Source organism: Apium graveolens, chromosome 4, assembly GCF_009905375.1.
Source record: "Apium graveolens cultivar Ventura chromosome 4, ASM990537v1, whole genome shotgun sequence".
In the NCBI taxonomy this organism is placed as follows: domain Eukaryota; kingdom Viridiplantae; phylum Streptophyta; class Magnoliopsida; order Apiales; family Apiaceae; genus Apium; species Apium graveolens.
The window spans coordinates 284018992-284046282 of NC_133650.1; the positions used below are offsets into that span (position 1 = coordinate 284018992).

General features: G+C 38.8%; 1 protein-coding gene and 1 non-coding gene across 2 annotated transcripts; both read right to left on the minus strand.

The window, feature by feature from the left end:
• Positions 1-3889: 3889 nt before the first annotated feature.
• Positions 3890-4543, minus strand: LOC141719754 (putative F-box protein At3g16210). The gene has a single exon (XM_074522128.1). The coding sequence runs from the start codon at positions 4541-4543 to the stop codon at positions 3890-3892; it is 654 nt and encodes a 217-aa protein (XP_074378229.1).
• A 2093-nt stretch (positions 4544-6636) lies between these two features.
• LOC141723108 (small nucleolar RNA R71) lies at positions 6637-6743 on the minus strand. The gene has a single exon (XR_012576099.1). It is a non-coding gene; the product is annotated as a small nucleolar RNA R71 (small nucleolar RNA).
• Positions 6744-27291: the final 20548 nt, after the last annotated feature.

Sequence of the window (27291 nt, forward strand, 5' to 3'; positions counted from 1 at the left end):
TCAAGTTTTCTTCTATCTGCATTATCATTGCATCTTTTTCATTATGGTATCAGAGCTGCAGATGAGATGCATGTCTTGATGATTTCAATTGATTAAGTGTATAGTTTGTCAAGAGTGTTTATGTTGAAGATTCATTTCTCAATTTTTTGAGTTCGAGCTTATTTGTCCGTACAATAATGGCGTCAAGTTCTGGAAGTCGATTCACTTTCTCAGATCTTCAAAATCCGTTATTTTTGCATCCTTCTGATGGTTCGTTGTCGATTAGTGTTGCAAAACTTACTGGTCTTGGAGATTATAAGCGTTCATTTGAGATTCAATTGGCTTCTAAACGAAAGCTAGGGTTCGTGGCTGGAACGGTGATTCGCAGCACAACTGATGAAACTGAAGGTGTCCAGTGGGATACATGTAATAATCTGGTAATTTCCTGGATCCATAACTGTGTATTTGATTCAATTCGTACATCTATACTGCTTGTGCGATATGGTTGCAATTAGAAAATAGATTTGCTATTACTAATGGATCACGAAAGTATAAGCTCACTAAAGATTTGTTTACTATTCGTCAAAATAAGATGACTGTTGTGGAGTATTATACAAGTTTTAGTAGTATTTGGGAGGAGATTGATGCAATGAATGTGCTTCCTGTCTTAACTACTATTACACCAGAAACAACTAGGTTGTTGAAGGAAATTGAGAATTAAAAAGAATAATCGAAATTGTTTCAGTTTCTAAATGGATTGAATGAAACGTACAATTCAGTTCGTAATCAGCTGCTAATGCGTAATCCATTACCTACTGTGGAACTAGCTTGCTCGACTCTTCAACAAGAAGAAAATCCGAGAGAAGTTCTAAAACATGGAGGTGAGGATGATTTTGCTGCAATGTACAGCAGCAGAGGCAATATTAGTCACTCTGAGAAGTTGTTCAGTAGGGGATCATGTTAAAGTGTCAAATGTGGCTCACAATGAACAGGTCTGTTTGACTTGTCCTTTAGCTAAATTTCCAAAATTGTCTTGTGATCTCAGTTCTAGTCATGCTACAACAGTGTTTGAACTAGTTCATCTTGATACATGGGGTCCTTACAAGGTGCCTACTAGAGATAAATATAGATACTTTCTTACTTTGGTGGATGACTGTTCAAGAGTCACTTAGGTGTATTTGATGCAATACAAGTCCGAGTTCTTCACCAAATTTCAGAGTTTCTATAATTATGTGTCCACTCACTTTAATAAGAAAATCCAGACTATAAGGTCTGATAATGCTCCTGAATTCAATGATGTTAATTGCAAAGCCATGTACAGTGCATGTGGTATTATTCATCAGACATCGTGTGTCAATCGTCCTCAACAGAATGCAAGGGCTGAGAGAAAACATCGAAATATACTAGAAATGGCCAGAGCTTTAAAATTTCAAGATGGATTGGATTCTTCTTATTGGGGTGATTGTGTAATGACTGCAGTGTACACTATAAATAGGTTACCAACTCAGGATTCTTGATTATAAAATTCCTTATGAAGTTTTATATCAAGAGGTCGTGGATTATACCAGATTTAGAGTATTTGGGTGTTTAGCATTTGCTGCTTCTGATTCAAGTTCAGACAAATTAGCTGGAAAAGCTGTACCTTGTGTTTTCTTGGGCTACCCTTCAACTCAAAAAGGTTTCAAGTTGCTGAGTTTACTCTCATATAATACACTGGTTTCAAGATATGTGAAATTTCAGGAACACGTATTTCCATTCAACAAAGCTTCTACAGATTTCTATATGACACCGGTTCTTACATCTCTTCCACATACTGTACCATTTTCTTATATTGATGATTTCTACATAAGTTCAGCAGGTAATTCTAGTGAGGAGCCTAAATCCTCTACTAATTTCAGTCATTATCGAGAGTCTGATAATACTGAGAATTACAATGAAATTCTTCTGAGACGATCTACCAGAACAATAAATCCCCCTAGGTGGATGCAGTCTTATGTTTCTCTTGCTGCAGTCACTCCTTTACTTCAGGTTGCAGACATGGATGTTAGTCCAGATTTTCATTGTTTTCAAGCATCTTTACTTGTCACTCAAGATCCAACCACCTTTGCTAAGGCTGTGAGAGAAGAGCATTGGGTCAAAGCAATGAATCTGGAATTGACTTCTTTGGAGAATAACCAAACTTGGGATGTTGTTCCATTACCTGTTGGAAAAAAATCTATTGGCTGTAAATGGTTATATAAAACCAAGTACAATCCAAATGGAACTATTGAGAGGCACAAATCCCGGCTAGTGGTTCTTGGCTGTAAACAAACTTATGGCATTGATTATGAGCAAACTTTTGCTCCTATAGCTAAAATGTCTATTGTAAGAGCATTATTGGCTGTTGCAGCTATGTCTAATTAGCTGGCTGTTCAGATGGATGTTACTAATGCATTTTTGCAGGGTGACTTAGAAGAAAATGTTTTTATGAAGTTGCCTCAAGGCTATAGTGGTCTTGGTAGTAGAATAGTTCAAAGAATGAAGGCTGTTAAACTGGTTGGTGGTTCAGAAATGGTTTGTAAGTTGAAGAAGAGTCTGTATGGTCTTAAGCAAGCTCCTAGACAGTGGAATAAGAAACTTTCAGTCACAGTGGTGAATTTGGGCTATTCTCAATCTAAGAATGACTACAGCTTGTTCTCTTACAACACATGTGACACTATTACTCTGGTTTTAGTGTGTGTAGATGATTTACTGATTTCTGGGAATAGCCATAGAGCAATTGCAGATATTAAACTCATGTTATATCAAGTATTTCACATGAAGGATTTGGGAACAGTGAGATATTATTTAGGTCTTGAGATAGATAGATCAGCAACTGGTTTCTTGGTGTCTCAAAGGAAATATGTTACTGATTTACTCAAAGATCGCGGATTGATGAATGTTACTCCTCTTAAAGTGCCACTAGATGCACATCTCAAACTAACTCATAATCAGGGTCAACTTCTTTTGGATCCTCACTCTTATCAGCAACTTTTGGGCAAGCTTATATATCTGACAGTCACTCAACCTGATATCACTTTTGTTGTGCATAATTTGGCACAATTTATTCATCAGCCTACAAATGTTCACATGTAAGCTGCAAAACATTTGTTGAGATATTTTTCTGGTACTCGCTCCCAAGGTATTCTCTTGGCTTCTTCTTCTGCTGCTGAGATAACAACATTTTCAGATAGTGATTGGGCGAGTTGTCCTTACACCAGACGCTCCACTACTGATTATTGCATTTTGCTTGGGAATTCTCCTATCTCATGGAAAAGTAAAAAACAAACTGTTGTGACACGGTCTAGTGCTGATACTGCTTGTGAAATTACTTGGATGTCTTCTTTGTTGAAAGACATGGGTCTTATTTTGCCTCTTGCAGTTCTTAAGTATGACAATCTTGCAGCTATTTTGATTGCTGCCAATCCTGTGCAACATGAACGTACCAAGCACATTGAATTGGACTGTCACTTTGTACCTGACAAAGTTCAGTTTGGTTCGATTGTGACTCAGTATGTACCTGCACAATATCAACTGGCGGATCTCCTCACGAAGCCCATTTCTGTCAAGCAGCATCAATTTCTGTTATCCAAGCTTGGAGCTACTGATGTGTCATCTTCTCAGCTTGAGGGGGAGTATTACGAGAAGAGCATTGCAGAGAAGGCTGCTGCAATAAACTAAATATGGCTTGAGGGTGTTTTAGTAATTGCTTAGCTATAAAACCAGATATAATTATAAATTGAGGAGAGGAGTGTGACAGGTTGTGTGTCAAATATATAGCTGTTCTTTCATTCTAAATGTGTAACAAACAGAGGGAAAATACTTAGTGTGTAAGATTGGTATCTTTCACATCAAGCTTTCTTCTATCTACATTATCATTGCATCTTTTTCATTAATATATGGCAACGAATACGAGTTTATAATCATTAGCAACAGAATCAAAAACCAATCCAAAAGAGAAGTCAGAACTACCTCGAATAATATTAGTAGCTGCAGTTGAAGGAGGGAGGGGAATATCCTTGTACTGATTTGTATTAGGGTTCCATATTCCAAGACATGTAATAGAGTGATTATCGAAATGGTAAACACAAACTAATCCATTAATGGAACCACCTAGCTCCAAGTATCTCGACTTGAGATGATGAAATTTGTACTTGTGGATATTACGGGGAAGACACCTGGTAATCAAGCTACATTTGTTGGGATCCATGCAATTGCGAGTGAGATGAGATTGGACAAAAACAGGGTCGCTTGATAGCAGAAGTTTCCAGGATTTGCAAACATATTGAAATCTCACAAGTGATTTGACAAGCAATCTTAAAAGTATCTCCCCCCGAATTAATTCTTCATGTAAATAAGGTAAAGGAGGATCGTCTTTGTGTTTAGATGCTCGGAATACAAAACCACCCATCCTCCACCGCTGTTCAACTCTGGTGGCTGGACTTGGGTTTTCATCTACCCCACTTATACTGTACTGCCTGATGATTCGGATAACCGATTTGATTTCGGATTGGATCAATTTCGGATCGAATCTATTGAGTGGCATTTATGTCACTTTATAACGTTCCGTAAAACTTTGAATTGGTGTTTTGTACTCAAGTTGTTAGTGTTTTTAACGTGTTTTGTAGTGTTTTTGCATTTCAGGTGTTTAACAGGAATACAGGTGAATTGGCATTATTTTGATGCTAATATGGTATTAGAATAGTGTCTAGAACAAAAGCTCGTGAAAAGACCAACTCAAATCAGCAAAAAAAGAAGAAGTCAGAAATTTATCCAGAGAGTCGGTGCGCCCACGCTGTAGAAGTGCGCAGCCGCGCCAGGATGGCAGAAGTACAGCGCGCACGTGCTGGTCAAGCGCGCGGCCGCGCCGGGTCGAAATTTCAGAATCCTATTTCTAATCTAATTTTGATCCAGAAGACTTCAAATCTGCATGGACTGCTATATATACATAACTTATGATCTTTTTTCATAACAAGACGTACTAGAGCTTAAGGAGAGAGCGTAAGAAGACCTTAGAACACAATTCAACCAAATCGAAGAGGATCAAGTTTATCCTTGTGATTCTTTGTTTTAAGTAGTAACTTTGGATGCTAGTTTTCTTGCTTGTGAACCTATACTCTTGTTTCGTACTTGGTTTATTATTTATTCAGTATAAAGACTACGTTTGTTATACCATGCTTTCATCGGAACCCATGTTGATGATGAGTCCGATTATGGGCTAATCATTATCGTGGGGTTCTAACGGATTTATTTATGGATTTCTTTAGCTAATTTATTTCAATGCCTTAGTATGTGGTGATTGTATTATATCCTAGTATTGGTTATGCTCATTCATCTCATGAGCGTCATGAACTTATAAGATAGCGTGTTAATCTTTATTGAAGCGAAAGTGAATTTAGGGGTTTAGAACTTGCCATGCTAGCATAGGTTCATGTATTTGATATGCATGATTCGTAGGTAATTTTAACCATCTTACTTGCCCTATGTAATCATGATAGATAACTTGTGCGTTAAACCATTATGTTGTCAAATTCTATAGATATATAGGATTTGAATATAATTGGTGTCTATTCAGCTTCTATCTCTTTTGTGGATGTCTGGTAGTATGGTATTCGTACAACGAAAGTTGACGTTTATCAGTTTCGTGTTATCTGATTAGTGTCATCACCATTACATGCTAAGGTTAACAATGAATAGGCTATTGAATGAAGTATTTAATGAAGTGAGAATCCCATATTTTTGACATATAGTATCCAAGTCTCTTTACTCTCTTAGTTAATGTTCTTTAGTATAATCTCTTAATTAATCTTAGTTATAAACAACCTCAAATTATTATTCATCTTAGCATTGGATAATAACCATACCATTGTTGCACAAGTACATTGATTAAAATTAACTTAACCAGTCTCTGTGGGAACGAACTAGAATTAATTATATATTACTTGTGATCGCGTATACTTACGTGAATATTAGCGCGTGTTCTAGCGACTAACAAGTTTTTGGCACCGCTGCCGGGGACTCGGTGTTAATTTTTATTTTATATGTTTTTCATCAGTGTTCATTAAAGTTCAGTGACTCGGACATTGTTACTTACTTATTTCCTTATCGTGTTTCAGGTACTCTATCGAGCGTGTATGCATACGCATTCTCGGTCTCGTAAGAGAACACTGGATAAAGCTGAGGAAGAAGTAGTAGTAGCTAAGGAAGTTTTCGAAGAAGTTCTTATAAAGGAAGTTTTCAAAGAAGAAATCTTAGTTGAGAAAGAAGAAAAAGCTCTTGTTGCAATGGGTGAACCATAAGTGAATCCAAAGGCCTTGATGGACTATTCTCAACCAAAGATCAATGATATTCAGTCTAGCATTGTCAGACCGGCCATTACGGGTAACACTTTTGAAATCAAGGTTAGCACGATTCAGATGATACAGAATTCAGTTTAGTTTGGGGGTTTTCATCGAGATCCGCGACACCTTCAAGTTCAATGGAGTGTCTGAAGATGCTATAAAGCTAAGGCTCTTCCCATTCTCTCTGAGGGATAAAGCTAAGAGCTGGTTACATTCTCTATCACCAGACTCTATCACTAAATGGGAAGATTTGGCTCAGAAGTTCCTTACTAAGTTCTTTCATATGGCAAAGACTGCGGCAATCAGGAATGCTCTTACTCAATTTGCGCAGCAGTCTGGAGAGTCTTTGTGTGAGGCTTGGGAGTGATATAAGGAGATGCTACGGAAGTGTCCTCATCATGGGATGCCTGACTGGATGATCATTAACTGTTTCTATAATGGGTTGGGTGCTACTTATAGACCCATGTTTGATACAGCATTAGGAGTAGCCTTGTGGGCTAATAGCTACGATGAAGCTTACGAATTGATTGAACTGATGGCTGCTAATGAATACCAGAATCCCTCTCAGAGACTACCTCAGGGCAAGGTAGCAGGAATTCTGGAGGTGGATGCAGCTACTGCTATAGTTGCGCAGCTTAAAGCTTTGACGATGAAGGTGGATTCTTTGGCTAATTATGGAGTTAATCAGATCACTAGTGTCTGTGAGCTTTGTGCTGGTGCGCATGAGACGGAGCAGTGTGCCATTTCTAGCGAATCAGTTCAGTTCGTGAGCAACTTTTAGAGATCGCAACAGCTTGTTCCAGCCACCTATCATCCTAACAACCACAAGCACCCTAACTTCAGTTGGAGCAATTCTCATAATGCGGTTCAACAGCCTTATCAGCAGTATCTAGTAAAGCAGTACAACCCTCCTAGTTTTCAGAAACCGCAATATACACCAAGACAACAACTCCAGCTGCAACAGTTTAATGAAAAATCTGAATTGGAGGAGTTGAGGCTCATGTGTAAGAGCCAAGAGGTTTCTATCAAGACCTTGGAAAATTAAATTGGACAAATTGCCAATGTCTTGTTAAATCGTCAACCAGGTACACTCGCTAGTGACACTGAAGTACCAGAAAAGAGGGAAGCAAAGGAGCAAGTAAAGGCAATTAGATTGAGGTCTGTGAAGGTTGCGAATCCCGAACACTCTCAAGCTCCGGATGAAGAAGTTGTAGCTGAAGAAGAAGTGCAGAAGGAAGCTGAAGTGGAAACAAGAAAGACTACTGTTGAACACACTCCTCCTGAGGGTAATACAGGGGAGAAGCAGATCTATTCTCCACCTCCCTTTCCTAAGAGGCTGCAGAAGAAAAAGCTGGATAAGCAGTTTGAGAAGTTTCTAGAGGTGTTCAAGAAACTTCATATCAACAAACCTTTCGCTGAAGCCCTTGAACAGATGCCTAGTTATGCAAAGTTTATGAAAGGTATTCTCTCTCGGAAAGTGAAGCTTGATGACTTAGAGGCCGTTGCTCTCACGGAGGAATGTAGTGCTGTGTTGCAACAGAAGTTGCCTCCAAAGCTTAAAGATCCTGAAAGCTTCACCATTCCTTGTACTATCGGGAACTTGTCGTTCGACAAGTGTTTATGTGATTTGGGAGCTAGCATCAACTTGATGCCTTTGTCTATTTTCAAGAATTTGGATTTACCTGATCCAAAGCTTACGTATATGTCCTTGTAGTTGGCTAATCGCTACATTACATATCCACGAGACATTGTGGAGGATGTTTTGGTCAAGGTGGATAAACTTATCTTTCCTGCTGATTTTGTAATTCTTGACTTCGAGGAGGATAAGAAGATTCCCATAATCTTGGGAAGACCATTCTTGGCTATGGGCCACACCTTGATTGACGTGCAGAAGGTTGAGCTTACTATGCGAGTGCTGGATCATGATGTAACTTTTAATGTGTTCAATGCTATGAAATTCCCTACGGAAAACGAGGAGTGCTTAAAGTGGAGATGGTTGATTATGTGTTTACTTCAGAACTTGATCAATTGCTAAGGTCTAACGCCTTAGAAAAGGCCTTGTTGGGGAATTCAGATAGTGAAGATGATGAAGGTGATGAGCAATTGCAATTTCTGAATGCTTCTCCCTATAAGCGAAGGCTAGATATGCCTTTTGAATCTCATGGAATAGAGGAGCTGAACAAATCTCCAAAGCGCCTCAAACCTTCTATTGAGGAAGCTCCTACACTCGAGCTTAAACCATTGCCTGAACACTTAAGGTATACGTTTTTAGGTGATGCATCTACTTTTCCTGTTATTATTGCATCTGACCTTTCAAGTAGTGATGAGGAAAAGCTCTTGAGGATTCTGAGAGAGTTCAAATCGGCAATTGGATAGACTATGGCAGATATCAAGGGAATCAGTCCTTCTTATTGCATACATAAAATTATGCTTGAGGAAGGTAGCAAGCCTACGGTTGAGTAGCAGAGACGGCTTAATCCAATCATGAAAGAAGTTGTGAAGAAGGAAATTCTCAAGTGGCTTGATGCAGGGATCATCTATCCCATTTTTGACAGTTCCTGGGTGAGTCCAGTTCAGTGTGTGCCAAAGAAAGGAGGTATCACCGTTGTTGCTAATGAGAAGAATGAGCTTATTCCCACTCGAACAGTCACGGGGTAGAGAGTTTGCATGGACTACAGAAAGCTAAACAAGGCCACGAGAAAGGATCACTTCCCTCTTCCTTTTATTGATCAGATGCTTGACAGATTGGTTGGGCATGAGTACTACTGTCTTCTGGATGGCTATTCGGGCTATAATCAGATTTGCATTGCTCTAGAGGATCAGGAAAAGACTACTTTCACTTATCCATTTGGTACTTTCACCTTCAGAAGAGTTTCTTTTGGTTTGTCTGGAGCATCTGCCATATTTTAGAGATGTATGATGGTCATCTTCTCTGATATGATTGGTCAGAATGTGGAGGTGTTCATGGATGACTTCTCTGTATTTGGTGATTCTTTTGATGAGTGCTTGCAAAATCTTGGCGCAGTTCTTAAAAGGTGTGTTGAGACCAATCTGGTTTTCAATTGGGAGAAATGTCACTTTATGGTGCGACAGAGCATTATTCTTTGGTCACAAGGTCTCTAGTAAGGGTCTTGAGGTGGATAAAGCTAAGGTGGGGGTCATTGAAAACCTTCCTCCACCAATTTCTGTTAAGGAAGTCCGCAGCTTTCTTGGTCATGCGGGTTTCTATAGGTGTTTTATCAAGGATTTTTTAAAAATTTTGAAACCCTTGTGCAATCTTCTAGAGAAGGATGTCCCGTTCAAGTTTGATGACGAGTGCCTAGCTGCTTTTGAGTTCTTGAAGAGGAGTTTGATCACGGCAACTGTCATAACTGCACCTGATTGAAATGAACCTTTAGAGATGATGTGCGATGCAAATGAATATGCAGTTGGAGCAGTTCTTGGGCAGAGAAAGAACAACCTATTTCATGTGGTCTACTATGCTAGTAAGACCCTCAATAGTGCTCAACTGAATTACACTACTATTGAGAAAGAACTTTTGGCCATTATCTACGGTTTTGAGAAGTTTCAATCATATTTGCTTGGGACAAAGGTGACAGTTTTCACTGATCATGCTGCGATTCGATATCTCGTCTTGAAGAAGGACTCGAAGCCTAGATTGCTTAGATGGTTTCTTTTGCTTCAGAAATTTGAATTAGAGATCAAGGACATAAAAGGTACTGAGAATCAAGATGTTGATCATCTCTCTCGTTTGGAAGATCCAAGTGCAACTTCACAAGATAAGACATTGATAAATGAGTCGTTTCCCGATGAGCAGCTGTTTGGGGTACAAGAAGAAGAATCATGGTTTGCAGACATTATGAACTACCTTGTGAGTTATATCATGCCTCCAGACTTGTCTAATGCTCAAAGGAAGAAGTTTCTTCATGGGGCCGTTTGTCTCATCTTGTAATAATTAGTATATCTTGTTGGCGATCGATTACGTATCGAAATGGGTTCAAGTCAAGGCTTTACCGATAAATGATGTGAAGGTAGTGCTTAATTTTCTTCATAAGCAGATATTCACACGATTTGGGACTCCAAGAGTCATAATCAGTTATGAGGGATCGCATTTCTGCAATCATAAGTTCACTGCTATGATGCAGAGGTATAATGTGAATTATCGCATTACTACAGCCTACCATCCTCAAACTAATGGTCAAGCTGAGGTGTCTAATAGAGAGATCAAGCGTATTCTAGAAAAAGTTGTATGTCCATCAAGGAAGGATTGGTCTTTGAAGCTTGATGAAGCTGTTTGGGCCTATAGAATAACATATAAAACTCCGCTAGGGATGTCGCCGTTTCAGTTGGTTTATGGTAAGGGGTGTCATTTGTCTATGGAGCTCGAACATAAAGCGTATTGGGCTTTGAAGAAGTTGAACCTTGATCTGGATGCGGCTGGTAAGAAAAGAATGCTTCAATTGAATGAACTAGACGAATTTCGGCTTCAATTGTATGAAAACAACAAATTGTACAAGGAGAAAGTCAAGATGTGGCATGATAGGGGACTGGTGCTCAAGTCATTTGTGCTGGGATAACAAGTTTTGTTATTTAACTCTCGTCTCCGTCTTTTTCCTGGAAAATTGAAGTCGAGATGGTCCGGGCCTTTCATAATCAAAACTGTGTTTCCGCATGGAGCTGTGGAGATTTTTGAGAATGATCCAGGCCAAGCGTTCAAAGTAAATGGTCAGAGGTTGAAGCATTACTATGGGGATATGGCAAACCACGAGGTGGTTAGTGCCGTTCTATTGTCTACTTGATCTCGAGATTCTACGTCAAGCTAACGACGTAGACCAAGCGCTTCTTGGGAGGCAACCCAAGTTTGTTGTACATTAGTAGGTAGAGGAAGCAGAAAGAAAAGAGAAAAACACAAAAAAATAAAAAAAAATAGGAAAAGTCAGGGCCAACTACAGTAGCACGGCACGCCCGCGCTGTTTTTCCAGAAACTGCGCGCGCCCGCGCTGCCTAGCGGGGCGGCCACGCTGAAATGTCAGAAGCACGGCGCGCCCGCGCTGAGTCCCTGTGTTCGGAAAAAAACAGCAGTAAATAGGAAAAAAATCGGGGACTTTATTCCAAAATCAATTCCCACCCGATTTTTACTCTTCCACATCCCAAATTTCCCTCTCCAAATCAAACCCATTATTCCCATAATCAATTCCCACTCCTTTTCCATAACTAATTCTCTCCCAATCTTCTATATATACATACACTTATACACAACTTCTCCATCACTTCTCAAACTCTCAAACACACAAATCTCTCTTACAAACTTCTATTATCTCAAACTTATGCAATCTCAATGGCACCAAAAAGACACCGAACCCAAGTTAGCAGCAGCACCACTGATTCTTCGAGTGCAGGTGGTGTGAGGCCTAGGTTTTCAACTCCCAAGGTTGAGGCGGAGTATGTACGACTTCTTTCAAAGCCTATAGCCAAGGAGCGTGGTTTCCTGCCATCGGGGAAAGATGGTAAGTTGTGGGAGATGATCTTGGAGATGGGCTGGGTTGCTTTTTGTGAGACACCCGCTGCTGTGCCCATGAGTGTGGTGCGTGAGTTTTATGATATTGTTAAGGCGGAGAAGAACGGTTTCACGGTATTTAAGGGGATGACGGTGGAGTACAGTGTTGAGGCTATTCGTAGGGCGATTGAGCAGCCCGAGTGGAGCGAGGAGCAGGAGAACTGGAACGAGAAGACTCAGGAGGAGTTTGACTTTGATTTGATTATTGCTACCCTGTGTGTGCCTGAGACTCATTGGAAGTTCAAGAAGGGCACAAATGAGTATGCTACATTTCCTGCTTCATGCATGAACAGGTTTGCACGTGTATAGAATTCTTTTATTTGTGTTAACATCATGCCATCTTCTCACGTGCATGAGATTACTATGGAGCGTGCGCGTTTGTTGTGGGGGATTTTGCAGGGAGACTATATGGATCTTGGGATGGTTATTCATCAGGGGATTTTGAGATTCTTGCGAGGGAGTACTACGGGGTCTATACCCTATGTGTCCGTTGTGACGAAGTTGTGCCTGACAGTTGGAGTTCATTGGCCCGCACATGAGCAGCTGCAACTCCCTAGTGCCCCGATTGATAGTTCAACGCTGTTAAATATGACGGGCTGGTATGGTGGGAAGCCCGATCCTAAGGGGCTTGGATATTATTATGACCATCTATCAGGTGGAAGGCCAGCTCCTCAGGCATATGCTGGTGGTACGGCACAAGCGAGCAAGGTAGCGAGGAGAACAGCGTTGGGAGAGGAGGCTGGTCCTTCGGGATCGCAGCAGCAGCAGCAGAAGCAGGAGGAAGCACAGGGCAGTGCTGGTTTGAGTGCGACACAGTATCGGCGTTTAGCTAGAAGGATGGATGTGATACATGACATGTATAGCAGGTTTACACATGACCTTACCCAGGTGTTGGGGACTACATTCAGAGCCACAGGAGTTGACATCCAGTGGCCAGTATTTGGTGAGAATTCCGTGTATCCGCCTCCAGACACTCATGACACTCTACCCCTTGAAGGTGATGATCCTGATTCTGATTAAGTATGCCTGATTCCTTGCTATTACCTTCACTAAGGATAATGAATATTTTTAGTTTGGGGGTAGTAGTTAAGGATTATATGTTATGTGTGAGTCGCATATAGTTGCATATTCATGATCGTTAATTCATATAGATGCATATTTTCCATGTAGTAGTTTTTTATTTTTATTTTTGTAGTTTTTTTCTATATGAGTAGTTTGTTCATATAGTTTCATGCATTTGCATTTGAACATGATCCCTTAGATGATTTTTCCGATTGATTTGTGATATTGATGCTAGTGTAGTGATGTCATGTTTAGTGATGTTAAGTCTTATCGAGTTGATTTGCATGCTAGAGATAATTGTATTTCACTAAGTCTTATAGGTTTCTTGAGGGCTAGATCATGATCATGGTTTAATTGTTTGTCGAAGTTTAATCGCTTGTTATGTTTAGAATTTAGGATATTCTCTTAATGATAAAATTACATGGATATTTAAAAATTGGAGGAAAATATTGGATTTCATTGCTAGTTGTTGTGGCTAGGTGACAAATGGCTAGTACCCGGCTCATTTTTATATGAGTAGTCTAGGGTTGAGCGAGATGGAGCGAAACACACTCGTTCAGAAATTGTTGAAAAGAAAAAAATAAAAAAAATAAAAAAAAGAAAAAAAAAAGATGTGTTTATGCATAATTGATCACGAGTGGGCTCTTTAATACTCGAGTTATTAAGTTCATAGGGGACTTTGTGCCTAGTGACCTAAGGCTTTTATAGTCTGGGATCCACTAACCTAACGCTCGCTACATGGGTATTATTGTATAAGTCTTTTGTGGATCTCACTCATTGCACGATTAAATAAGCATATTTATATTTATGTGTTTTGAATAAAAGCATGAATCCATATAATAACTCCGAAATAAAAATTGAAGTGTGTAAGTCATTTTGAGATTTGCTTTTTATTCTATTTATAACCTTGTGATTTTCTTGATGAGTATTGAGTCATGATTATTGATCTAGTTGTGATAATATATCTATAAGCATTTGCATACACACATGTTTCTAGTTTGTAAGTTGATTTGTGGGGTTTGATTGATCTTTGTGCGAATAACTGCATTTATTGAGATGTTGCTTATTGAATGCATTTTTATTTTCTTGTTCTTTGAGTCTGTTTATGATTGAGGACAAACATCGATTCAAGTTTGGGGGTATGTTGAGTGACATTTATGTCACTTTATAACACTCCGTAAAGCTTTGAATTAGTGTTCTGTACTCAAGTTGTTAGTGTTTTTAACGTGTTTTGTAGTGTTTTTGCATTTCAGGCATTTAATAGGAATACAGGTGAATTGGCATTATTTTGATGCTAATATGGTGTTAGAATGGTGTCTAGAACAAAAGCTCGTGAAAAGACCAACTCAAATCAGCAAGAAAAGAAGAAGTCAGATATTTATCCAGGGAGTCAGCGTGCCCGCGCTGTAGAAGAGCTCGCCCGCACCAGGATGGCAGAAGTACAGCGCGCCCGCGTTGGTCAAGCGCGCGCCCGCGCCGGGTCGGAATTTCAGAATCCTGTTTCTAATCTAATTTTGATCCAGAAGACTTCAAATCTGTATGGGCTGCTATATATACATAACTTATGATCTTTTTTCATAACAAGACGTACTAGAGCTTAAGGAGAGAGCGTAAGAAGACCTTAGAACACAATTCAACCAAATCGAAGAGGATCAAGTTTATCCTTGTGATTCTTCGTTTTAAGTTATAACTTTAGATGCTAGTTTTCTTGCTTGTGAACCTATACTCTTGTTTCGTACTTGGTTTATTATTTATTCAGTATAAAGACTACGTTTGTTATACCATGCTTTCATCGGAACCCATGTTGATGATGAGTCCGATTATGGGCTAGTCGTTATCGTGGGGTTCTAACGGATTTATTTATGGATTTCTTTAGCTAATTTATTTCGATGCCTTAGTATGTGGTGATTGTATTATATCCTAGTATTGGTTGTGCTTATCCATCTTATGAGCGTCGCGAACTTATAAGATAGTTAATCTTTATTGAAGCGAAAGTGAATTTAGGGGTTTAGAACTTGCCATGCTAGCATAGGTTCATGTATTTGATATGCATGATTCGTAGGGGTTTAGAACTTGCCCTATATAATCGTGATAGATAACTTGTGCGTTAAACCATTATGTTGTCAAATTCTATAGACATATAGGGTCTCAATATAATTGATGTCTATTCAACTTCTATCTCTTTTATGGATGTCTGGTAGTATGGTATTCGTGCAACGAAAGTTGGCGTTTATCAGTTTCGTGTTATCTGATTAGTGTCATCACCATTACATGCTAAGGTTAAGTACGTAGAGGTTATTGAATGAAGTATTTAATGAAGTTAGAATCTCATGTTTGTGTCATATAGTATTCAAGTCTCTTTACTCTCTTAGTTAATGTTCTTTAGTATAATCTCTTAATTAATCTTATTTATAAACAACCTCAAATTGTTATTCGTCTTAGCATTGGATAATAACCATACCATTGTTGCACAAGTACATTGATTAAAATTAACTTAACCAGTCTCTGTGGGAACGAACTAGAATTAATTCTATATTACTTGCGATTGCGTATACTTGAGTGAATATTAGCGCGTGTTCTAGTGACTACCAGGATCCAATTTCGGATTATGATGTATTTGGAGATCTTTTGAATCGGATCGGATTGGATCGGATATGATTCATTTCGGGTCTATTTTGAATTTAATCGGGAAGAAATTCGGATTAAGATCAGAGCAAATTTAGTTCGGATTAAATTCGATTCGAATATTTTCGGATCATAACTTTTTAATTTTTTCGATTTGTGAGACTTAAAAATATCTTTTTATTTAATTTAGTATTTTTAATATAATATAATATAATTTTACAAAAGAATATCATCAAATAAGTATGCTATAATAAACATAAATTTGTTTAAAATATGAATTTTGCTTATTTTGGATTATCTTCGGTTAGGTTAATATATTATTCGGTTTTTATTGGTTTGAAGTTATAATCGGATCTTGTATTTCGGATCATTTTCGGTTAATTTTCAGTTCAGGTAATTTTTGAATCGGTTTAAATCGATTATCGGATAATTATCGAATTGTATGATTCGGATCTTGGATCGGATCTCGATAACATGAATTTCGGTTCGATTTTTTGTATCCAGACCCATTTTTCCAGGTCTACTGTACTAGACTGGAAGTCACTTAACTGTACGATAATAGATGGGCCATGCTTGTGAAGCTCACAATTATCAATGTAATAATTTTTCTATTTAATAATATAAATTTTGAAAGAAATACAAAAATATATTGAAACTATATAAGAGGCGCTACCTCACAACAATCGTCTTCTCCTTTTTTACATAAGTATAATATGATGACATCATGATTTTTAAAAATATTGAGAAAACAGATTTATAGATTCTTATCTTTGTAATATTTTTTAGGTTAAAAATTAAAAAAAAATAGGAAAATATAATATAGTAAGCTGATTTTAGGATAAAGAGGAGAAATTTTATTAAAAATAAATTTAGCAGAATACGAAAAATGGTAAGTTGATTTAAAGATAAAACATAAGTTTTAATAGAATATTATGATGATAAGTTGATTTCAAAAATTTTAATGGCAGATGTTGTAGAAACTTTAGCAGAGTATTACGAATGATGATAATATATTTAGGTGAATATCAGTTAATTGTATTTTTTTATATTTATTAACTCAAAAATATGAGATGAAGAAGTTTTAGGAGAATTTTATTGTGGTAAGTTGATTTCAAAAATTTTAAGGAAAAATGTTGTAGAAATTTTAGGAGAATATCACAGATGATGATAAATTTATAGATACTTGTCTTTGTGATATTTTATAAGTTAAAAAATAAAAGAATATTTATAGAAAAATATAGTATAATAAGTTAATTTTAGGAGAAAGAAAAGGAATGATATTTAAAAAAAATTAGGAAAATATCAAGATGGTAAGTTGATTTAAAAAGAGAGTAGAAGGTTTAGGAGAATGTTGTGATGATAAGTTGATTTTATAAATTTTAATTGAAGACGTTGTAGAAACTTGAGAAGAATATTACAAATAATGATAATATATTTAGGTGAATATAAGGTAATTATTTTGATATTTATTAACTCAAAAAATTTAGAAAATTAGAATTAGACGATTTGGGAGATGTCACATAAACGTCTACGCCTTCTCCTTTATATAAGTACTAGTCGATTAAGCCGCGCTTCACGGCGGCCCTAAAAAAATATTTTTAAAAATTTCATATGAAGATTATTTTAAGAAAAACATGAAATATAATAAAAAAAATATTTATTCATAATTATTGGCTTGACTAAGGTCCGGCTAATCAGCAACATATATGCAAGGTCATTCGGAGAGAAAAATGTATTATTGAAGCGGCTTCTGATAGGGCTTAGAGCATCTCCTGGTGTTGAAGAGGTGTTGGTGTAACTGGAGGACCAACTATAATTGTTACTTGAAAACTCCTATGTTGCCCTGCCAGTACCATAAATTCAACATTAGTTGTTGCCATTGCGCCGGTTCCTTATTCAATAAAAACAACAAATATTAAAATGGAACAAAAAAAGGATTTCTTGCTTTGCTGCTTCAACCCAGCTACACCAACTAAAGCTAGGTATGAGTTTTTTTCCAAGGGATACACCTTAAACAGAGACCATGAACACAACCTGAGTGCTATTTTTAATGAGCAGCAACATGAACCAATCTTTGGTTCCTTTGCACTTTACAGATTTTGTCATTAAAGCATTAAATCCCCAACCCCGGTGAATAGATTGTAAAAGGTCTAATTTCTTCATGAGGTGGAAAAATACTAAAAGAAAGAGAAAAATACTTGAAAAACAAAAAGGTAGACCTTAACATTACAAATAACCATTGAAATGGATATAGGAATTAAATTTAGTTGTTAAAATCTCCCCTCTTCCCCGTCTCCATCTCATTCTTTCTCCTTTCTGTCCAAGTAGGTACAACCCTTTTCGGATTCAATTTAGATGATTTACCTGATTAATAATGAGGAGCAAGTCATTTAATTAAGTACTTCAAGAAAATACAGGATGAAGGATAAACAACTTTACTTATTCCAAAATGAATAAACCTGGTCTCAGTTTTCCATTATAATTTTTTTCATCAGCTGAACTGAACCATGATGGGGATCCTTCAGAATACACATTTCAAACTCGAGTGAGTTTCTACAGACTTGGGAATATAGATAAATAAACCTATAAAATTTTATTTTAAGATCAATTATTTAACCTTTTTTGTACGCACAAGCATAAGTCTGTGCAGGCATTCACATATACTTGGCAAATGGAATAATGCATATGAGTTTACAGTTTACCATCCTGCACCATATGAGGGTAACTTTCACCATATGAGGGTAACTCTTATGTAAATTTAGGAGATAATATGGAGTAAAGAAAGATACATACCTTGAAAACTTTTCTCTCCATTTGTTTTTTCATGTTGGACTACTTGTTTCATGTACAACAATGAAATTAAATACTTTGCAGAAGTTATACAACAAATTATTACCAAGCATATTGCAACTATTATATATATATATATTTGTTATGGATGAAAAACTAAGGTATATAATTGTTGTATTTATTACTAAGGAACGTGAGCTTCGAGGCTCGATTTGACTGCTCTTGTGTTTCGTGACTCAATCTGCCTTAACAAGATGCCTACGTACCTTGCTAATTGCCAAGGATCAAGTCAAAAATCATAGTTCTGATTGGTGGGGGTGAGACCCTTTATATAGATGTTGGGAGTCCTTGAATTGGACTTGGGTTAGGAGACTAGGTCGACAAGTCTCTGCATTAGAATGGACTTTGGAGTCCTAAGAAGTAGGAAGTTGATTCCTTATCCTACCAGGTTCTTTGGAGGCCAATCTACAAGGATTTATTTCTCCACTAGGACTCATCTTATCAGCTGACTTATTCCTTATTAATTAATTACGTAATTAATTAATATTCAGGTTTTGGGCCTTCTCAAATGGGCCTAGCTGGTGGCCCAATTGTGATACGATTAATGTAACATTAATTACATACCCAGACCTTATTTTCTTCCCTATCATTTACCCCCCAACTTTTGGGAAACAGTGACTACGTTTCGCAGAAGTTAAGTTCATTCGTTCCCTTACAGGGTATCGTTTTTTGCGTAAAGTGTGGAGCGACCTACACATTTACAACGATTTACTTTTATCCCTATTATTTAGGAATTATCTTAATTTCCAGGAATTTCCCCTGAATTCTGGGATTTTTCCTCAATTTTCTGGAATTTTCCCTGAATTCTGGGATATTACCTTAATTTTCAGGAATCTTCCCTTAATTTTATGGAATTTTCCCTTAATTTTAGGATTTTTCCTTAATTTCCAGGAATTTTCCCTTAATTCTGGGATTTATCCTTAATTTCCAAGAATTTTTCCCTTAATTATGGGATTTTTTGGATTTTTTCCCTTAATTTTCTGGAATTTTTCCTTAATTCTGGGATTTTTCCTTAATTTCCGGGAATTTTCCCTTAATTTTCTGGAATTTTCCCTTATTTCTGGGATTTTTCCTTAATTTCCAAGAATTTTCCCTTAATTATGGGATTTTTTCCTTATTTTCTGGAATTTTCCCATAATTCTGGGCTTTTTCCTTAATTTCCAGGAAATTTCCCTTAATTTCTGGAATTTTCCCTTAATTCTAGGATTTTTCCTTAATTTCCAGGAATTTTCCCTTAATTTTACGAAATTTTCCCTTAATCTTATGGAATTTTCCCTTAATTATGGGATTTTTCCTTAACTTCCAGGAATTTTCCCTTAATTTTCTGGAATTTTCCCTTAATTATGGGATTTTTTCTTAATTTCCAGGAATTGTTTCTTAATTTTCTGGAATTTTCCCTTAATCTTCTGGAATTTTCCCTTAATTCTGGGATTTTTCCTTAACTTCCAGGAATTTTCCTTTAATTTTCTGGAATTTTCCCTTAATTATGGGATTTTTCCTTAATTTTTTGGAATTTTCCCTTAATTCTTGGATTTTCCTTAATTTTCAGGAATTTTCTCTTAATTTTCGGGAATTTTCCTTAATTTTCGGGAATTTTCCTTAATTTTCAGGGGAATTTTCCTTAATTCCGGTTTTTTTTATAAAAAAAATTTCGACCAGGAATCCATTCGGTCAGGATCCTGGTCGAATTATGGTCCCATAGTGTCTGGTCGAAGCTACTTTCGGTTAGGATGATTCGATCAGGATCCTGACCCCTTGGATCAGGATTCTGATCCCTTGCCGAACGATTCACAATTTAGATTAGGACCTCTTGGATCAGGATTCTGACCCCTTGGACTAGGATTTTAACCCTTTCGGCCAGGATCCATTTTTTTGACCGAATTAAACCCTCTTTTTTAGTCCTAGTCGAAGCTCTTTCGACCTCACTTGGATCAGGATTCTGATCCTTGGTCGAACGATTCACAAATTACATCAGGAGTCCTGACCTCTTGGATCAGGATTCTGACCCCTTGGACTAGGATTCTGACCCCTTGGACCAGGATTCACAATTTAGATCAGGATTCTGACCCCTTGGACTAGGATTCTGACCCCTTGGACCAGGATTCATAATTAAGATCAGGATTCTGACCCCTTAGACTAGGATTCTGACCCCTTGGACCATGATTCATAATTTAGATTAGGATTCCGACCCCTTGGACTAGGATTCTGACCCCTTGGACTAAGATTCACAATTTAGATCATGACCTCTTGGATCAGGATTCTGACCCCTTGGACTAGGATTTTAACCCTTTCGGTCAGGATCCATTTTTTTGACCGAATTAAACCCTCTTTTTAGTCCTAGTCGAAGCTCTTTCGATCTCAAACATTTCGACCAGAAATTCAATAAGAATTCTGATCGAATAGGATCAGGATTTTTATACGTTTTTTGGCCCTTTCTTTGGGGCTTTTCTTTTGGGCCAACCCCTTACTGGGCTTCTTTTAATGGGCCTTCTTCTAATTTGGGCCATGCTAGGCTTTTTACATTCCAAGGTCCAATAAGATGCGATTTATATTTTCTAAAATGGGCCTTTTTGCTGGGCCTTTCAAACATTTGGGCTTCCTTAGGCCCATTTTTTTACAGGCTTTTCAATTGGGCCCCTTGTTTTTCCTGGTTTTTGAAGATAATACTCACATATATTTTCTTCCAGATTTTGGACCCTGGTGCAGGGCTTTGATTTGAATATTTGGGCCCTTATCTGGGCTTGATATATTTTTTAGGCCCAATAATATTTAATTTCATTATTTTTCCTGAACTGGGCTTTTATTTTGGGTCAAACCTTTCACTGGGCTCTCTTCGGGTCAAACCTCTTACTGGGCTCTTATTATGGGCTCCAAAGCCCAAGATCCATTACATACCTGAATATTCAGTTCATCCACGAATTTTGTTATCTTTCATATTTTGGGTCCTAGTGCTGGGCTTCCTTCAGGGTCACGATTTTTCGACAAGAATTCTGACCTTTTCGGTCAGGAATTACGTTTTTGACCGAATTATACCCTTCTTTTGTTCCTGGTCGTGGTTTTTTCGACCAAGAATATTTGATCAGGAATATAGCATGAATCCTGATCGAATTGGGTCAGGAATAATTTCTCTTTTCTTTGGGGGGCCATTTATTTCATGGACTTTTCTTTACGTTTTCCAACTTGGAAGTTTTTGCTGGGCCTTTCAAACACTTGGGCCGTTAACTGGGCTTGATTATTTTTTCAGACTGGGCCCTTAACTGGGCTTGATTATTTTTTCAGACGTGGATCTTTTATTGGGCTTTCATAATCCCATGCCTAGCAAAATTTGGGTTGGGCCTTCTCTTTTTTTTTTTACTTGTAGCATTCACTTGCCTTATATCTTTGTTTGTTTAACTTTATGCTTTCACCTTGTGCACTTAGTGTACTTGCCATGCCAACATATTTCGAAAACTCTACGAATTTCTTAAACTGTTGGGATTCATCCCTTACATAAGTCTTAATAATCCTCAAAATAAAACTAGAACATGTAGTCCTAAGCAAGCAAAGCTTCAAGGTGCTTTTCAACCTACTTGTCATCTTGACAAGTGAGAATCGCGCTCAACCAATTTACACATAGTAAATCTTCAGGTTTTGTGCATGCCAAGTTCTCGGGACTTCAAAACCATCCATAGTCTCGAGCTTGTAGGTTCCTCTACCTTGAACACTCTTAACCTTGTATGGCCCTTCCCAATTTGGGGCAAGTTTCCCTTTCTTCCCTACACCGGAAGCTTCCACCTTCCTCAAGACTAAGTCACCCTGTTCGAAGAACCTTTCTTTAACCCTTAGGTTGTAGTAGAACAAAGCCTTTTTCTGATATTCCACTATCTTCGCATGTGCATTTCAACCTACTTGTCATCTTGACAAGTGAGAATCACGCTCAACCAATTTACACATAGTAAATCTTCAGGTTTTGTGCTTGCCAAGTTCTCGGGACTTCAAAGCCATCCATAGTCTTGAGCTTGTAGGTTCCTCTACCTTGAACACTCTTGACCTTGTATGGCCCTTCCCAATTTGGGGCAAGTTTCCCTTTCTGCCCTACACCGGAAGCTTCCACCTTTCTCAAGACTAAGTCACCCTGTTTGAAGAACCTTTCTTTAACCCTTAGGTTGTAGTAGAACGAAGCCTTTTTCTGATATTCCACTATCTTCGCATGTGCCTCATCTCGGACTTCATCAATTAGATCCAGGGCTAACCTTTGCCCTTCCTCGTTTTCCTCAGCATTGAAAGCTTGAATCATGGGGGAGGAATGTGATATCTCCACAGGAACAACTGCTTCTGCCCCATATGGTAACATGAAGGGAGTTGCTCCAGTCGTGACTCTACAGGTAGTCCTATAGGCCCATAGTATTGGGAGTATTTCATCCACCCAATTATTCCCCGACCTCTCGATCATCTTCTTTACTCCATCCAGGATTATTCGATTCGCCACTTTCGCTTGCCCATTGGCTTGCGGGTGAGCCACCGAGGTGAATCGTAATTCAATTTAATTCTCCTCACAATACTTCTTGAATTCCTCATTGTTGAACTGTGTTCCATTATCGGTGACTAGGATGCGGGGAATTCCATACCGGCACATGATATTTTCCCACAGGAATTGTGCAACCTGCTTAGTTGTGATTTTGGCCAAAGGCTTGGCTTCAATCTACTTAGTAAAATAATCAATGGCTACAATCAGGAACTTCCTTTATGCCGTGGCCTTGGGGAAAGGCCCAAGTATATCCATTCCCCACATAGCAAAGGGGATGGGTGAGTTGATGGAGGTCAGCATCTCGGGGGGTTGTCTAATGACAGGTGCATGCTTCTGACAGCGGTCACACTTCTTCACATACTCTTTGGCATCAGCCATCATTTCCGGCCAATAGAAGCCTAAACGGGTTATCTTATGAGCTAGCGCTCTGCCCCCCAAGTGTTGCCTACATATACCTTTATGCACTTCTTCAAGAGCCAAGCGTGCCTCATCGGGGCTGAGACATCTTAAGTAAGGAACTACATAAGATCTTTTATACAAAATCCCATCTATCAAGGAGTATCTTAGTGCTCGAACAACCAACTTTTGTGCTTCAGTATCATCATCTGGCAACCAACCGGTTTAAATATGGGTCTTAATGGGATCTATCCATGACGTCCCCAGACCTATAGGAGCTACAAGCTTAACATCAATGCTCCGTGTCTTCAGAACGTGGAAGTATACACTTCCTGAACTTTCCTCTATCTCAGATGAAGCAAACTTTGATAATGCATCTGCCTTAGCATTTTCCTCCCTTGAAATGTGCTCAACATGTCATTCATCGAATTGGGTCATCACAGCCCTTACTAGGCGGACATACTTAGCCATCGTATCATCCCTTTCTTCAAACTCTCCCTTCACTTGGGATATAATCAACTTCGAGTCTCCACAGACCTTCAAGTTCTTAACTCTCAGTATCCCTGCTAGGCCGAGACCAGCTATCAGAGCTTCATATTTTGCCTCATTGTTTGTGGTCGGGAAATCTAACTTCATAGCATATTCAATCAAGAACCCATCAGGGCTTTGTAAAACCAAACCTGCTCAACTTGAATTTGTTTTTGATGCTCCATCAAAATAGAGGACCCAATATTCCTTGTCCTTATCATCCTGTTCTTTGTTCCCCTTATCAACTTACTTGTCTTGAGGTATGGTATCCTCCTGCCCCCCAACTTCTTGGTTGGGTATGGTACATTCCACCACGAAGTCAGCCAATGCCTGGGCTTTTATTGCCGTTCGTGGATTATACTTGATATCGAATTCTCCCAGCTCTATTGCCCACTTGATCAACCTCCCACTAGCCTTGGGACTATGAATGATATTTCTCAGGGGTTGGTTTGTTAGAACCTCAATCTTATGAGCCTGGAAGTAAGGACACAACTTTCTCGAAGCCATTACCAAGGGTAAAGCAAACTTCTCAATAGTTGAATAATTTAACTCAGCTCCATGCAGAATTTTGTTGACATAGTATACGGGCAAGTACAAGTATAAGACTTCATTCAAAGCTGGCTTGGCCAACAACGATTCCTGAACCATATATTTCTTCAATTCCTCGAATGCCTTCTGGCTTTCCTCACTCCATACAAAATCCTTAACCTTCTTCAAGGACTTGAAGAACGACAAGCACTTGTCCCCGGATTTGGAGATGAATCGTCCCAATGCAGCAACCCTTCTAGTGAGATTTTGAACATCTTTAATAGTTTTTGGTGGCTCCATGTCCAGGATTGCCTTTATTTTATCGAGATTGACCTCGATTCCTCTCTTGGAGACCATCAATCCAAAAAAATTTCCAGACCCTACTCCGAAAGCACACTTCGTAGGATTTAACATCATCTTGTGGTACCTCAGGACCTCGAAAGCTTCCATCAAATGGGTTATATGATCAATCTTTACTAGACTCTTGACTAACATGTCATCAACATAGACTTCCATGGTCTTGCCAATAAGATCCTTAAAAATCTTATTCACCAACCTTTGGTAGGTGGCTCCTGAATTCTTAAGACCAAATACCATAACAAGATAACAATAAACACCAAAGTCAGTGATGAATGATACCTTTGGGATGTCATCCTTATGCATCTTGATCTGATTGTATCCACTAAATCCATCTATGAAGCTCAGCATCTCATGTCCAACAGTGGTATCTATCAAAGTATCTATCCTTTGCAACGGGAAACAGTCATTAGGGCATGCATCATTCAGATTAGTGAAGTCTACACACATCCTCCATTTTCCATTGGCCCTCTTCACCATTACAGGATTTTCTAACCATTCTGGAAATTGTATCTCCTCAATGAAACCAGCCTCTAAGAGCTTCTCTACCTCATGTTTTTTAGCTTCTTGCCTTTATGGAGCAAAACTTCTTTTCTTTTGCTTCATTGTCTTCTGATTTGGATCCACATTCAGCTTGTGAGTAATCAGTTTCGGGTCTATGCCTAGCATATCAGCTGCTGACCATGCAAATACATCACTATTTTCTTGCAAAAATTTCACCAACTTCCCTCTAAGGGGCTCCTCGAGTGTGGCTCCAATGAAAGTCACCTTCTCAGGATCCTCGGGGGCTAAAGGAATCGAAACCAAGTCTTCTGTTGGCTTCCCTTTTTTCTCATCATTCTCTCCGATATCCAGATCTTCAATAGGAAGAACCTGCCCCCCAACTCCATCTTCCCTCAGAGAGGCCACATAACAACTTCTAGCCATTTTTTGATCTCCTCTCTCTTCTCCAATCTCATTCCGGGTGGGAAACTTCATAACTGAATGGTAGGAAGAAGGGACTACCTTGAAGGCGTGTATCCTCGTTTTCCCATGATTGCGTTGTAAGTTGAACTAGCCTTCACCACCACAAAGTCCAACATCTGTGTTGCTTGCCTTGGTTCCTGACTTATGGTTGTTGGCAACTTGATTATCCCTTCCACGGGGCACTCTACTCCCGAAAATCTATATATTGGCATGTCGGTTGGGGTCAATTGGGAGTCATTATAACCCATCCTTAAAAAGGTGTCATGGAGCAAGATATCCACCGAAGCACCATTATCCACAAGGACCCTCTTAATCGGGTTGTTTCTTATTATAGGTGTTATGACCACCGGGTCGCCATGAGGAAATTTCACACCCTCTTGGTCAGAATCATCAAAAGCCATTGTTACTCCTGTCCTGGCCCTCTTCGGGGCTTCTCCAACAATATGCATAACTTCCCTGACATATGCTTTCCTAGAGTTCTTGGATAATCCAGCAGCAGTTGGTCCTCCAAAAATCGTGTTTATCACAGGTCCTCGGGGTCATGGTCCTCCAAAAATTGTATTTATGACTGGTCCCCTGGGCTGGGGATTCCGCCCCTGATCGTCTTGGTCCCTCCTACGATCTTCAAAGTTCTCTCTTCCATTATTATTCCTATCTCTTCCTTCCCCAGTGTACTTGTTCAATCTTCCCTTTCGAATGAGGAATTCTATTTCATCTTTCAGTTGCCTACACTCATCGGTGTCATGGCCAACATCCTTGTGAAATCTACAATATTTGCTCTTATCTAGCTTGGCAGGATCAACCTTCAAGGGTTTAGGCCAACGAATATCTTGATCTTTCTCGATTTCCATCAGTATTTGGCTTCTAGGAGCATTCAGCTTAGCGTATTCAGCGAATTTTTGCCCAGGCCCTCCCTTCTTAGGGGTAGAATCAGGGTTTTGCTCAGTTCTAGGATACTTGTCCTTAGCGATGTATTCCAGATCGGTCTTCCGCTTCTTGCCTCCAGTGGGCTCGTTGCTCACTACTGCCTTCCTCATGCTCTCTTCTACCTTGATGTACTTCCCGGCCCTATCTTGAAGCTGCAATATGCTTTCAGGGGGGCATTTGGCCAAGGACATCTTGAAGAACTCATCCCTTATTCCCTGTTGCAGTGCTATCATGGCTACCTTGTAATCAAGATCCGGGACTTTTAGAGCTTTCTTTGTGAAATGATTTAGGTAGTCTCTCAAGGATTCTTTGCTCCCTGCACAATGCTCATGAGGGATGCTGAACTTTTCTCATGAACTCTCCCGCTGATGAACTGCTTAATGAAAGCCTGACCTAATTCTCTGAAGGACCCAATAGAGTTTGGGGGCAAACGACTATACCACCTTTGAGACATACCCGACAGGGTTTGAGGAAAGGCCCGACACTTAATAGCATCATTCACGGGCTGCAACAACAGTGCATTAGAGAATGTCCTGACATGATAAGCAGGATCTCCCGTGCCATCATAAGCTTTGATAGTTGGCATCTTGAACTTCCTTGAGATATGGGTGTTCATTATTTCTTCAGTGAATGGTGGAGTAGGATCATCA